The following is a 13,635-nucleotide window of genomic DNA, read 5'->3' on the forward strand; positions in this document are numbered from 1 at the left end:
TTTAAGATTACAAACTCTGTGGCAAATAATTTAATATATTTAGAGAACTATTTTTAGAAAATTAATTTTGTTGTTCGGAATTAAACGCATTTTGACTGTGTATTTAATTTATATGCAAATAACAATAAGAATACACCGTATTGACGATTTCTTATAAGAATTGGAATGGATGTTGAAGGATTTAAATTGGTTTTATCAGAAATTATGTATATTTTATGGAGGCATCTATCTTAGATGTGACAGATTATAAATCATCCGCCTTTTTTTAATACTGTATTCCATCTTCCGGGATATTATGCATAATAATATCCGAAGGATAAAAGGCTTTTATAATAAAATGAAATACAGAGTAAATTTATCAATCAAATTTAAATATTACAATACGCTCGTAACAATATTCATATGACGTAATTTGGAAACGTAATCGTAAACGTATTATTATTTGAAATATAAATATAGTATGAAGATTATTTATTACGAATGCTTATCTTGTTTGAATGAATGCTAGCGTGTCTGGCGAGGGTCTTGGGTTTAATCTTAATTCAATTGATTTTTCTCATCAAAATTAATTAAAAACATTTAAAAAAAATGTTTTTTGCTGATACTTTATGGCTTATTTTAAAAACTTTATAAAATAAAACGAACTATTTCCATATTCTTCTTCATCTTTGATGAGATGTCAAAAATAATATGAAAATAAAACGAAATTATTTCTTTTTGTTTTAGCCCACTTTTATTTGTGGTACTTTTTTCCAACTTGTTTCTTTAAAAATATATATAATTTTAGTGTGGTCTGCGTCTTCTCAGGGTTAACAACCTGGTGTTGGCTGGTTTAAGTGGTAAATGCGAGTTTTTTAGTAGTGCGATCCCTCTTGCTCGTATTTAATGTATTCAATAAAAAAGTAATGTATCTTTCTTTTGTTTCAGAAATCTGTGTCTAAAACGGAGAAGACTTTAAGCGGCAAATAAAACCAGTATAATTCGCGGTAAATATTTTGCTTTTAAAGTTACGAGTAGTGTAACTTATCGTTAAAAAGATAAAAACCAATTTGTTTTTATTGTTAACTTTGTAATTTTTTGTTTATACAAATTGTCTGCAATTTTAATTTTACTTACTGCCTTCACTAATGATTCACTACAGATCCTATACCTAGCCAAAACAAAATAAATAATACCAAACAAAATTTTCAAATCACGTTTTCCAATTGAATTCCAGCTTTCTTATAACCGAGTATTGAAATACATATTTTGCATTTTAAGCATCAAAATTTGATGAATTGAATATTAAGGGATTTATTGGTAATTAAAATTAAAATTATCGATTTTTCGCCATTATTAACAGATGAGTGTTTTTAAAAATATATTTAATAACTGATTTTTGTTCGTTACTATTGTATTTATTATCTCAGGTTAGGTAATGATACCTAGCAAAATAAGTGGCAGATATAGATATATGTTTAATTTTAGTTGAGTTTAACGAAATGAGGCTTTACGCACTGAATAAATGAAATAATTTGTTGAAAAATGAGTAAAATATATTTTCGAAGTTAAATTAATGTATTAATCAAAAACTTGTAACCACACACGTAATAAAACTCGTTTTATTACGACACTTAAAAACAAATATCTTGTTAAAATAATATAATACGCTGCATATTTTCATCGCCTTATTTGAGAAGCATATAATTTTATTTAACATATTTTAGTAATTATAGACTCCAAAAAAAATATTTGAATAATATTTTCAAAGTCATGTTTTTATTTTAATTCTATAATAGAACTGATTTTTTGTAACAAAATTGCGATGCATCAACAACAATGATTTTATCTGAATTAAATTCATTATTTTCCATTCAATATATTTTGGATATGACATTTTTATACTTGGAAACATATTTATTATTTTATGCCGCTCCAGAATTTATTTGTACTAAATGTTTTTATTTGTTTTATTTACAAAATATGGCACATTTTCGTAATGTAGTCATTTGAAACAGCTTTATGGATAACAGTATCATTCGTCTACTGAGATATATGTTTTTATATTCGTGCATCCATTCTATAAATTCTCACAATTTATTTTATCTCGAGTATTTCAAAAGCAAATAGAAAATGCTTTTACCACGGAGAATGATGGACAATTACCAGTTTACGGCAGGCTGTTGTAAATGACAGGGTTTGTTATCATCCCATTTTGGTTTCCCATTAAAATACGTTTTACGATCCATCGATAAACCGGATATTATTTTACTGAACGTATATTCGAATCACGTTTTGTGATAAAACAGTAAATACCGCTTCGACATAAACACATAATAATAATATAATTTTGACATAATTCATACGAACTTGACCGCCACTGCTATGAGTTAAGACCACGCCAACCCCATAGCATCGACCTACTTTTAGTTAGTTATTGCCGCAACTTTGATTTCGATATGATAAAGAAGCTTTCTTTCATAATTTAATGAAGATTTATAAAAATAAATAAATAAATAAAAAATCGATTTTGGTATAGCAAAGTACTACGCAACTTATGTATCTTCTTGACCCTCAAATAAATTAACATTTGAATGGCAGCCAACCCGTTTGTTTAGTGATTTTCAGTGGTAGCAGATACGATTTCTGTGAGAACGGGATATTATTGTATTATTTTTGTCAACATTTTCGTGAGAGCCTCACTGTTTTACCTTTGATGTCGAAAATTATTGCATGATTGAATAACGAAAAAAGCTTTAAAAAGGAAAGAAAAGCTTTGTTTGTTTGTTATTGGTCCGAATGGAAACTAAGAGTTTCTATACTGAACCTGGAAATACAGAAGTAGCTTTCAGTGCACCTCATCTCTTTACCGATAAAAATAATCAATTATTTTATTTTTACGAGTATTACAGAAAACCATACCGATCAGATTTTATCACTAGATAAAATCGCTAGAGAAACCATCTTTATCACCATTTTATTTGCGAACCTATTCGTGGGTTAGGACAAGACATCATTTAGCCCCCTTTATAAAATTTAAGTCCACTCGGCAGGTTTTAAAAAAATCTCTTAAGGCAGATCGTTTAATATCCAGTGTTTCTAAAAAAATCCCCCAGTAACCTTCTTATATTTTTTGAAATAGATATAAAAGTATTGAACATTTATAAAACGTATGTATTTAGCTAGGCAGACATTTATCCCATTCAGTATGTAATAAGTAACCGCAATAAATACTGATCAATAAAAAACTAGCAGTGTGGGGTGGAAAAAAAGGGTTAAATATGTAGTAAAGATAACTTAAACTTTTTTTCTCGTCTTTTATTTATTACGAATTTGGTACTTTAAAACCGTTTTATTTTTTCCTAGAACGTAGAAGTAGAAGTTTATAAAAAAGTAAAATTTAAAAAAAATAATTCAAAATACGTATTTTTTGTATGTAACCCACTTACATGTATTATGTAACACACTGGTTAACTATGGAAACACAGTACTTTTTTGTTGGTAATATTTATTTATTTATTTTGGAGCTATTCCCTGATATTATGTTGTTAGAATGTTGAAATGTGAAAAATTAATAAATGTTTTAATTGACTGAAGCGTTAATAAAAATAGTTAAGAAGTGTAAATTTTATCTACATTATATAGTTATTGGGTTCTTTATCAATCGGTTGGACAACTGTTTTTAATATCTACACATTTTCTGCGTAAACTATTTGAAACCTTGTTTTTTATGTAGGTACTTCATTCATTACAAAAATATGTATTATGTTTTGGAAAATGCATACGTACCTACGAGTAGATTTTTATTTTCTGTTAATTTTTATTATTTGTTTTGTAGGTTTTCATCAAATAAGTAAAAGTTATATAAACTGTCTTCATGTTTTAAAGATAAGTCATCCGGCATTTAAATATTATTAGCAGACTAACGCCTTAAAACATGCCTTTAATTTCAGAAAAGTTGAATTTTGTTTGTCTCATTAGGAAAGTTTTAGCGGCGTAATGTCAAAGGGAATCAAGTCCGCCACTAAATATTCAACCAATGATAAAGTTAATAATGCAATTTGGCCTAATAAGTTTGGCTCCGGTATTTGTTTTGTTGAAAATTGGCACTTTATTTTGTACTTGAATATTGATAGCTGAAACTTAATTGAAAATACATTAGCCGCTCAGAGACAAATTATAAATATTAAAATCACAATAAATTTGATCTTATGTCATTTAACTAAATATCATTTTTCCGCGTCTGTAGTGTTATGGTGAACAGGTTTCCAAATCACGCTGCCCGTCCCAGTTCGATCCCCAGGGGTGTCAAGGGATTTTAGAAAGAGATTCTTCATTTCATTTTTTATTTATTTTAACTTTGGGCTGGTTCCTAAAGCGCATGACTCGTCACCTCGCCTCCAAGTCATTACCGATCAAGAAGACATTGCGTTTTGACAAAACGGTTCCCTATGCACCATTTAGTGTTAATAAGGGATACACGCACAAAAATATATGTATTTATATTTAAAATAATAAAATATGAGAATATCTGCTAATATGTGGTATTGAAAGTAAAAGTCGAGACTTTGTTATTATTTTTCACTATTTATTATTTCGGTATTCACTTTGTTGTGAGATACGCTCAAATTATTTAAAAAAAACTCTTGTTTTTTACCACTATCATATTTTATTGTAACGACTTATTTTGAAAGTTACTTATGCTTCCATCTACGGGTTTGAATATAAATTCATCAAACCATTTAAATTCAAACCCGTAGATGGAAGCATCTGTAGCTTCCAAAACTAATCGTTACGATGTAATACTCAAGTTTTTAATTTATTATTAGATTAAAACCAATATTTTTAGCTTTTCCACTTTTTTATTTGACCAGCGACCGGATTTCGTCGTTACCGACATCATCAGTCTGATGATGTCGGTAACGACGAAACCCGGTCGCTGGTCAAATAAAAAAGTGGAAAAGCTAAAAATATTGGTTTTAATCTAATAATGAATTAAAAATGCAATTCCATCACGAAGTGTCAGTGGATAATATAAATCTATTAATACTCAAGTGGTAAAAATAAGTATTGTATTTATAATATACCATGTCCTTTAACAAAGTGAATGCCAAAATAAAATTAATTTAAATATGAATTGTAATAAAATAACAACCTTTCAGTATTTTCCAATAAAAAAAATCCATATATTTTTTAGAAAAAACTTTTTGTTAATAAAAGTTGTTATATTATTATAAAAAAGGCAACTATACTGAATGACCAAAAATTTTCAGTACAAAAGTTAAATCAAACAAGTGTTTAACTTATATTTAAAGCGCTAACTTTGTAATTTACCATTTTGTAATTAAAATGTGAAAACTTGGTTATAAAATCACTATAAAATAGTGATTTTAAAACAAAGTTACATTATAATTATTTAATTATCAAACAAATATTTTATTCATTATTCAATAATTTTCCAATACTTTATTTATTTTACATTAAGTTATTTTGAATCCGACAGTGACTAAAAAGTGATTAAAAAAGTGAAGTTTACCCCGTTGTGTCTTCTCGCCTCGCGATACCGAAGAAGGCGGTCGGCGCCGGCGCCGGGGGCGGCGGCGTCGCGTCGAGGATGGGTTGCGGCGGCTGCGGCTGCATGTCGCTGGGGGGCGCGCGGCGCTCGCTGTCGCTGGGCGAAGACTCGTCGTCCTGCCGCTCCAGCGAGCTGGAGGAGGGTCGCGCGGCGCCCTTCCTGGCGCGCAAGGCGGCGCGCGACGGCGGCGGCCTGCTGGCGCTCTTCAGCCCCAGGAACTTCCTCAAGTACTGGCGCAAGGACGACATCAGCATGACCAAGGTGGAGAGAAGTAAGTCCACTTAAACATTTTATTTCGATATTATTTTTAGACATCTCATCAAAGATGAAGAATATGGAAGTCTGGGCATTTACGGAGCTGATGACCGTCTTAAGGTGGTTGAAGTGATCACTTTACACACGTGTCTTCTTCTTCTTCTTCTCCGTCTTATTCCTCATTGCTGAGGGTTGTGACCCTTGCAGAAGCAATGACTCTTCTCCAGTTATCCCTTGACTGCGCTGCACGTAGCGCTCCAACCACTGAGGTGCCTGCTGCTGCCTTAATTTGATCGGTCCGTCGTGCGGGGGATCTTTTTGACATATATTATTAATTTTATTTATTTTTTCGGCATTCGCTTTGTGGTAAGACATGATGAAATTTAAAATAAAATCTTTTTTAACCACTTGAGGAAGTTGTTTCTCAAGTGGTAAAAAACAAGGGTTTTTTTATATTATACAATTTTGTATTATACATTGTAAAAATTAATGGTCTATCAAAAGTAAAGTTTAATAATGACAATGTTGAATGATTTTAACATCGAAAAAAGAAGTGTATAAGTATCACAATAAGATGCGTGAATGCGTGAATGACGTCACATTTACATCTGAAGGGCGAATTCGAATTGTTTCCGTGTGTGTATGAGAGGTTGTTGTGACAGTTCCATTACTCTTTTTCCTCTCGTCTGATTCCCTTAAACACTTCTTACTGCTCACGAGACTTCGTGTCACAATACATTTATTCTGCTTTGCTAAGTAGGTTCATATTATTGAAAAAGATTATATTTTATCTTATTTTACTATGGTATGTAGTTTTTAATATGAAATTTTGTTATATTTTTCATAAATCAGAAAGATACACACATTTAACCTTGAATATGGACGCTCGTATAAATGTAAAAGTTCACCGTTTGATGAAACCTATTATTTATACCTTTGTTTCCGTTAAATTTGAGAGTGGAATTGCTTCCTTTCGCTACAACTGTAGTTGTTCTATCACGAAACATATTTTGACCGAATTTATTCACGGCCGGAGGTAAAATTTTATTTGAACATAAAAAAATAATAAGAAATTTAAAAAATTATAGATAATAGTCCGACATAAAAAATGAGTATAAGTATAATTGTTGATAGTAATAAATGTATTATTTTTATTTTTATTATGTTTATGAATGTGTATTTAATTATATTACGTTTTCTGTACTAATTTATTCCTAAAAATAACGAAAAACTATCAAAATGAAATAATATTATTTATTGATTTAACTTAAACTTTGCGGAATAACATGTTGATTATTTAAAAAATTAAATACTTGTAAAATAGCACTTACTGCGTTTTATCTCAATACACACAAGTTTTATTTCATTACAAGTGTGTAATAATATAAAATGAAAAAAGTGGTATTATACAAGTGTTTCATTTTTAAAATAAAATGAAATTACTTTTCTTGTATTAATTGTAAGCTTTTGAAGAAAAAAAATAGCTAAGATTACTTTAAAAAATGTGTTACGATGTAAATGTCTTGAAACTTGAGAGGTTTTAAAACAAAGTGCACCAAATATACCAAGTTACAAGACCTTACTATTATAGCATTCTTTGGACAACAATGATAACCACCCGCACCAATCAATCACGACGTTAAAAGGCTTTGTTTTCGCACCGAGAAAGGTTATAATGCTTCTTAAAGCTCGCAAATATTCCATCATAAAGTTCAAGTCGGATCAACAATGTTCAAATTTTCTATGGAGAGTATTCATGACGCATCGGCTATCAAGTAACCTAACAAATTTGTATTACATTAACGTCAAGCTTTAACGCGTAATTAAATGTTGTGCTGTTAAATAATGTAGTGTAAATAACTATTATTTAATGGGGCTATTTAATAGAAGCGTTAGTAATAGCCTTATTATGAATGCTAAAGTAGTATCGCCTGGGAGAATATAACATTTAGGGCTGTTTTGTGCTTGGTATTTTACATTTATCAATTATATTGTAAATAATACTAACCTTGGGATTTTAAAAATAGAATTGACATTTAATATTTTTTGTTTTTGTTTTTGTCGTAAGACGACACAACAACCCGTCTAAACTAAGAAAAATAATTAGTTTGATTCCTATTGTTATTTATTATTTGAAGGCAAATAAAACATTTATACATTCCAGATCTATGAAAAAGACAAATATTGTAGATTTGATGGGATACAGATGACGTAGATCTAGTAGCTACGAATGTAGGATATTGCTGATGAAGAATGATGAAATCTTTTTATACAAAAAAAAAATCAAAGATTAAATTAAACTCTCAGTTGTTAGTATGTCTTGTACGAGTGCATGTATGCAACCCTGAATGGGCACTCCGCAGTATTGTTTTGTCTCTTTTGTATCTTAGAATTTCTTAAATTATATTATAAATAATACAGTTGTTCTTTACCACTTCAGTATTATATTGTTACGGCTAGTTTTGAAAATTTCTATCTACGGGTTTAAATGTAAACTTATTTATATTTATAATAAATGCTAACTTTTGTCACTAGTCGTACAATATAATAAGTGGTAATAACAAGTGTTTTATTTATAATTTAGCCATATCTTACTATAAAGTAAATGCTGAAAAATGATGTAAGTTAATTTTTCAATGAGAAATTTTGTGTTATTGTTACAGAATTCAAATAAATAAAATTATTTACACCACACTTAAAAAAAATTATGGATTTTTAAAAGATTTATTTAAACAATTCCGTAATTAATATGATATTGCCTCTCTAAGCACAAGATCTTTGTATCTTTTTAAAGAGGTATGTAACTAGAATACTGTGTTGAATAAAGTTGTATTTCAATGTTAGTAAATGAAAGCGTAATAAAGTTTGTGATAATATAAAAAAAATTAAACATTTAATATAAATTAAGTTATTTATGGAATAAGGAGTTGAACGTCGCTCGCAGGAGTAATTCAGGTGCTGGACGTAGAAGTAATGATAATAATTTCCCCTTAATGTCAGAAATAAAAAGTATATTGCCACTCAAAATAATACAATTTATTATAGCTGCTTTTACACCCCTTTTCATTATATCTAATTTAGCAATAAATATACTTCTCGACCATTATTTAAGTGGGCTTATGCAGGTTTTATTATTTTCTTTCCACGGTTATTGGAAAGGTACCATTAACATATCTTGATTCTTATAAAAGGATCAATATTATTACCTACTGAAAATGGTATACCTTTACAGCAGGAATTGCCAATATCGTTTTCTGTAAGACAGATTGAAACATTTGTTTATTTTAATTTTAAATATTTTAATGTGAAAACACTAATCACGTCTACGACATTGTTTTTAACGCGTTTTGTACATCATTTCATACTTTTACAATCATAATTTTATCAATTTTATCAAAATATATGGAAATGTTTTTGTTTTAGAAACGTCATGTACGTAGAAGTTTACCCACATAGTAAATAGTTTAAGTTTTCCAATTGCGCTTTCGTTCAAACCATACATTTTCTTATTCAAATGTCAAAACTTTTTGCAGTAAGATGTAGTGCTAGTAAAAAAGAATCAATATAAGTATATACAACGTTTTCTTGAATTCTTAAAATTTATACAACTGTATAATACCACTTATTGAGTTTTATTTCGTAACGCATGACTAGTTTCGAAAACCACAGTTGTTTTCATCAACGGGTGAAAATTTTATTTATTTTTGTTTTATTTTTGTAATCCTCTGTCGATAATAACAACTGTAGTTTTCGAAACTTGTCGTGTGTAAAAAAAAAATAAACTCAATAATTGGTATGATACAAGTGTTCATTTTTTTTAAATTATCAAAATGTCATTCCACAAAGTTAATGCCGATACCAAAGGGTACTGCATCATATAAACGCAGTGTTATCTTAATCGTTAACACACGAAGGCAAGGGCATCAGCCCTCCGCTTCAGGTACCAGTCCAGGGTAATATTGAATAAATTTTGGAGGGAAAAAATTACTCATATTTATTTGGCCCTCCCAGGAATCAAACCCGGGACCTCCAGAACGGTAGTTGAGCGTGGTGACTATTAGACTGCGGAGGCGGACAAAATATTTCCACGTAGTAACTGTCGAATAAAATAATGAATAAAATCAAATCAGGTTTAAATTATTTTCTTTCCACAAAGTTATTTTAACCAATTTGAGCATTTTTAAACATACTTTAGCTTATAATTAAATTAATTACGTTAAGCCACCAAAATCTGTGAAATCGCACTCTGTGGAAATGGGAAAGAAAGTCAATTTAATAAAAGCTTTTGCGCAGAAAGCTTCTTTAACTCAAATAGCTCTTTGCTTTATGGAAAGCTTATGAGATTACGTGCTGCACTTTGAATTTAACATCGCGGTATATTAAATATCTTTTATAAAGTAAGATAATGCAGAAAAAGGTAAAGCAAAAAGTACTTACGAAATCGCTTTACCAATATGTTTAAGGGTTTTAAAATCCAAAACTCAACCAAAGATATAATAAATGGGATTCAAGAATTTTCCCACAAAGTTTTGGTACCCACTTACTGGTTTTTTCCTAAGTCGCTTTTCATTTATTTTTATAATAAATTGATTGGAAAATAAACTGAAAGTAAGTAATTATAATATGAAAACCATTATTCAGGATAAGAATCAGTGGAGAACAATTTATCACGGTGAACGTACGACCTTTTAAATGGAGTTATTGTTTACTCGGTCCAACTTCTCGAAAGTTTCAGAGCGATGTGAACTTATAATTTGCTAAAGTTAAGGGATACTTTACACAATGTGAAAATACACGGCAATGTACGTATCAACATATTTCGAATCTTTTCCTAAAATAAACGGATGATTTAATTATTTATCTCGTTATGTTTGTAAGCATGCTAGAAGGGTAATCAGAAATTAGCACAGCGCACATTTCCTTAATTGATATATACAGCTCTGACTTTCAGGATTAAAATCATATATCATCATTAAATCAATATGTTTATTGTAATTATTACTGCTCACCTGTTAAATTAGTTTAACAAATAACATAGTAAAAACAACTCTATTTAAAAAAAAACTTATCATGGATGTTTTGATTTTCACATTTATTAAACAACGTTGGTACGTACGTTAATACAAATATTAAATGAGAGAATTTTGCAAAATTTTACAATTTCCTCGCTAAGCGAAATGGCTATAATTTGATTTAACAAAACAAAAGTTTTCATAAATTTTTAAAGTAAACTCTAGTTTAATATATATTTTTTCAATTTGGTATTTTGATTTCGATTAAGTATATTGGATAAATTAGATTATACTTATTTAAAAATATATTTTCCTGAATTTTCTATGGGGATGAAACCTATTGTAATGAAAAACCAGCTTCAACAGACGATTTGTACGTTAGTGCCCATCGTACAAGATTTCAAGTTTCCTAAACTAGAACAAGGAAGAGCTTTTACGAGTTGCAGGAACACGATTTGGGACGTCACTTAGTGATCGCCATTTTGAATTCCCTAAAAGCTATGTTCATTTATATATATTTATACAGTCAACAGTAAATAAGAGAACTTGAATTCTTCCAGCAATAAAAGCCGAATCGTCTTTAGAATAACTAGAATCCTTACAACTCGGTTAGATCATGTCATCACATGAAAAACAGTTATGTTTTAAATGTTATCTGACACGAAAATATTTTGTTTTATTGCGTTAAATTTATTTTTAAAAATGAATGTTATTGAGTAAGAATAGTGAGCTATTTTAGAAGCAAATAATAATTGCAATCTGATCAATCCAAATATTATAAAATCTTGAATCCTAGGATGTGTCTATAAAATAAAATAAAAATAAATAAAAAAGCAGACACATATTAATGTAAACAAAGGTTTTCCAGATGCTTCAATTTTTATATTATGTATCGATATTTACCTTGTTTTAAAGTTTGAAGCTGATGTTATGAATATGCAAGCTTTCGATTCGATTAAAAAGCTAACTAACTAAATAAATATCATTCCGCTCCCACCAGAGGTAGGTTGCGAGAAAAAAAAGACACACGTATCTGTCTTTGCAAACAATCTTCGCCTTTTGCACATTCATGCATCTCCTCATACGTAAACGCGTATTATTTGCAATCCTGACCTAACCACTTTCAAATAAATGAACTTAATAAATACTTGATCATGAGAAATTTTCTTCAGTCTTCATCTGCTTATTTTAGCGAATACTTTCTCCTCCATCCATCGTTGCCACACATATCTGAGAAATCACATTACGACTGCATTCAGTCTACTTTTATCTTGGCAACACCATGCTTCCATATATTGATTAAATTCATAGACCTTAAAAAAACATAAAATCTTAATCAATATTTAATGGATATATTTTACTCGTATATACAAGTTTTTTTACAAATTTAAAATACTAGGAATTGCCGCAGTACCAAAACAATTATGTTTTGCTTTTTATTAATTTGTTTCATAAAATACACTAACCATTGAGACACTGAAGTGAGAATAAAGCACTTGCAAAATGTCTTAAATTGCGCTACATTGATGTATAAAGGGAATACCATCTGTGTGATAGATAAGCTATTTATTTGCAATATTAACGTGTGACTGAGTTTTGTCTATTCAGACTCAGAAACTTTGGGATAAACCTCAAGCAATATCGCACGAGTGTTTTGGGATCACTGAATCAGTCAGGCTTAGTTGGCAAATTAATGATAAGTAATTAAATTAATTTATCCTATTAATATTATACTATCTTACGACGGATCATGATTGATATAATTAAGTTTTAAATGTATGTAAAATACATTATTTTTGACATCTCAACAAAGATGAAGAAGACTATGGAAATCTGGGTATTTATAGGGCTTACGACCGTCATAGGCTGGATTACGACATAAACCAGCCTATGACGGTCGTAAGCCCTGTAAATGCCTATACTTCCATATTCTTCTTCAAGAGATGTAAAAAATAACTCCTAGTTGAAGATAATCCAGATTTGTGAAAATTTGTAAACATGTTAAATAATTCATTTGAATCGTATCTCGAAAATTATGAGATTTTTTTTTATTGAAGTAATTTACAGTTTTAGAAGTACGAGAAAATGGTTTACACTTGATTGTGATTAATAATTTTAAAAATTATAATTTTTGTTATTTTTAATAGTTTATTTCCTTTTTATATTCTTTTTCTTTGAGTTTTGGATCCTTTTCATTAATTTTTGAGAAATTCCACGTCATATTTTTAATGCAAATGAACAATAATTCGTGGAGCCAATATGGGCTCTTCATTTTAAGAAACTCTTAATTAGTTGATTCGATCTCTACGACGTGTTAACGGTTATGTAAAAAGGTTTCTAGCATTTGATGCACTCTGCGCTCTATCGAACATTTTATTGAGCTTTTTTTATAAATGGACATAATCTTCTTTCATCGATTGTTTCGGCAATAGCTTTTGTGGTAAACTCTTTAATTTTTTCCTTTCGTTCGATAATAACGCGGAATGCAACTAAACACATATCACAATAGATTTTAAGAAATAGTGGTATTTACCAAATAAAACAAGAACAAAAATTCTAAGCGTAATCCCTTTTTTTTAACTAACCTGAGCTAAATATACGATGCTATATCATTTAGGTCAAAGTAAAGAGAAACGCTCTTTGTATTGTGTGCTACTGAATTTTCTAAATTTTGTCTCAAAACTGCTTATACGAAATTTAAAGCTGATTGAAGTCAGAAAGTGCGGGTAGAAAATAATTGATTTCTTAAAATGAACTTTTAACTTGTTTCAATGACTCCGTCAATGTTCTTAAAGCTAAGTTTTAACCATTGTT

The 13,635-nt window shown here is 29.6% G+C and overlaps 1 protein-coding gene across 1 annotated transcript in view; it reads left to right on the top strand.

The window, feature by feature from the left end:
• The window catches only part of LOC148312225 (serine/threonine-protein phosphatase rdgC-like), a gene marked incomplete at its 3' end in the record, with an annotated part of 128,393 nt that overhangs the window by 63,698 nt on the left and 51,060 nt on the right, over positions 1-13,635 (top strand). The window contains exons 2-3 of the mRNA XM_088277647.1: positions 928-986; positions 5,465-5,825. Of these exons, the coding sequence (XP_088133773.1) occupies positions 5,594-5,825 (232 nt within the window). The remainder of the gene's footprint in view (positions 1-927; positions 987-5,464; positions 5,826-13,635) is intronic.

Source organism: Brachycentrus maculatus, unplaced genomic scaffold, assembly GCF_059751285.1.
Source record: "Brachycentrus maculatus isolate JH-2025_06_01 unplaced genomic scaffold, ASM5975128v1 h1tg000049l, whole genome shotgun sequence".
Taxonomy (NCBI): Eukaryota; Metazoa; Arthropoda; class Insecta; order Trichoptera; family Brachycentridae; genus Brachycentrus; species Brachycentrus maculatus.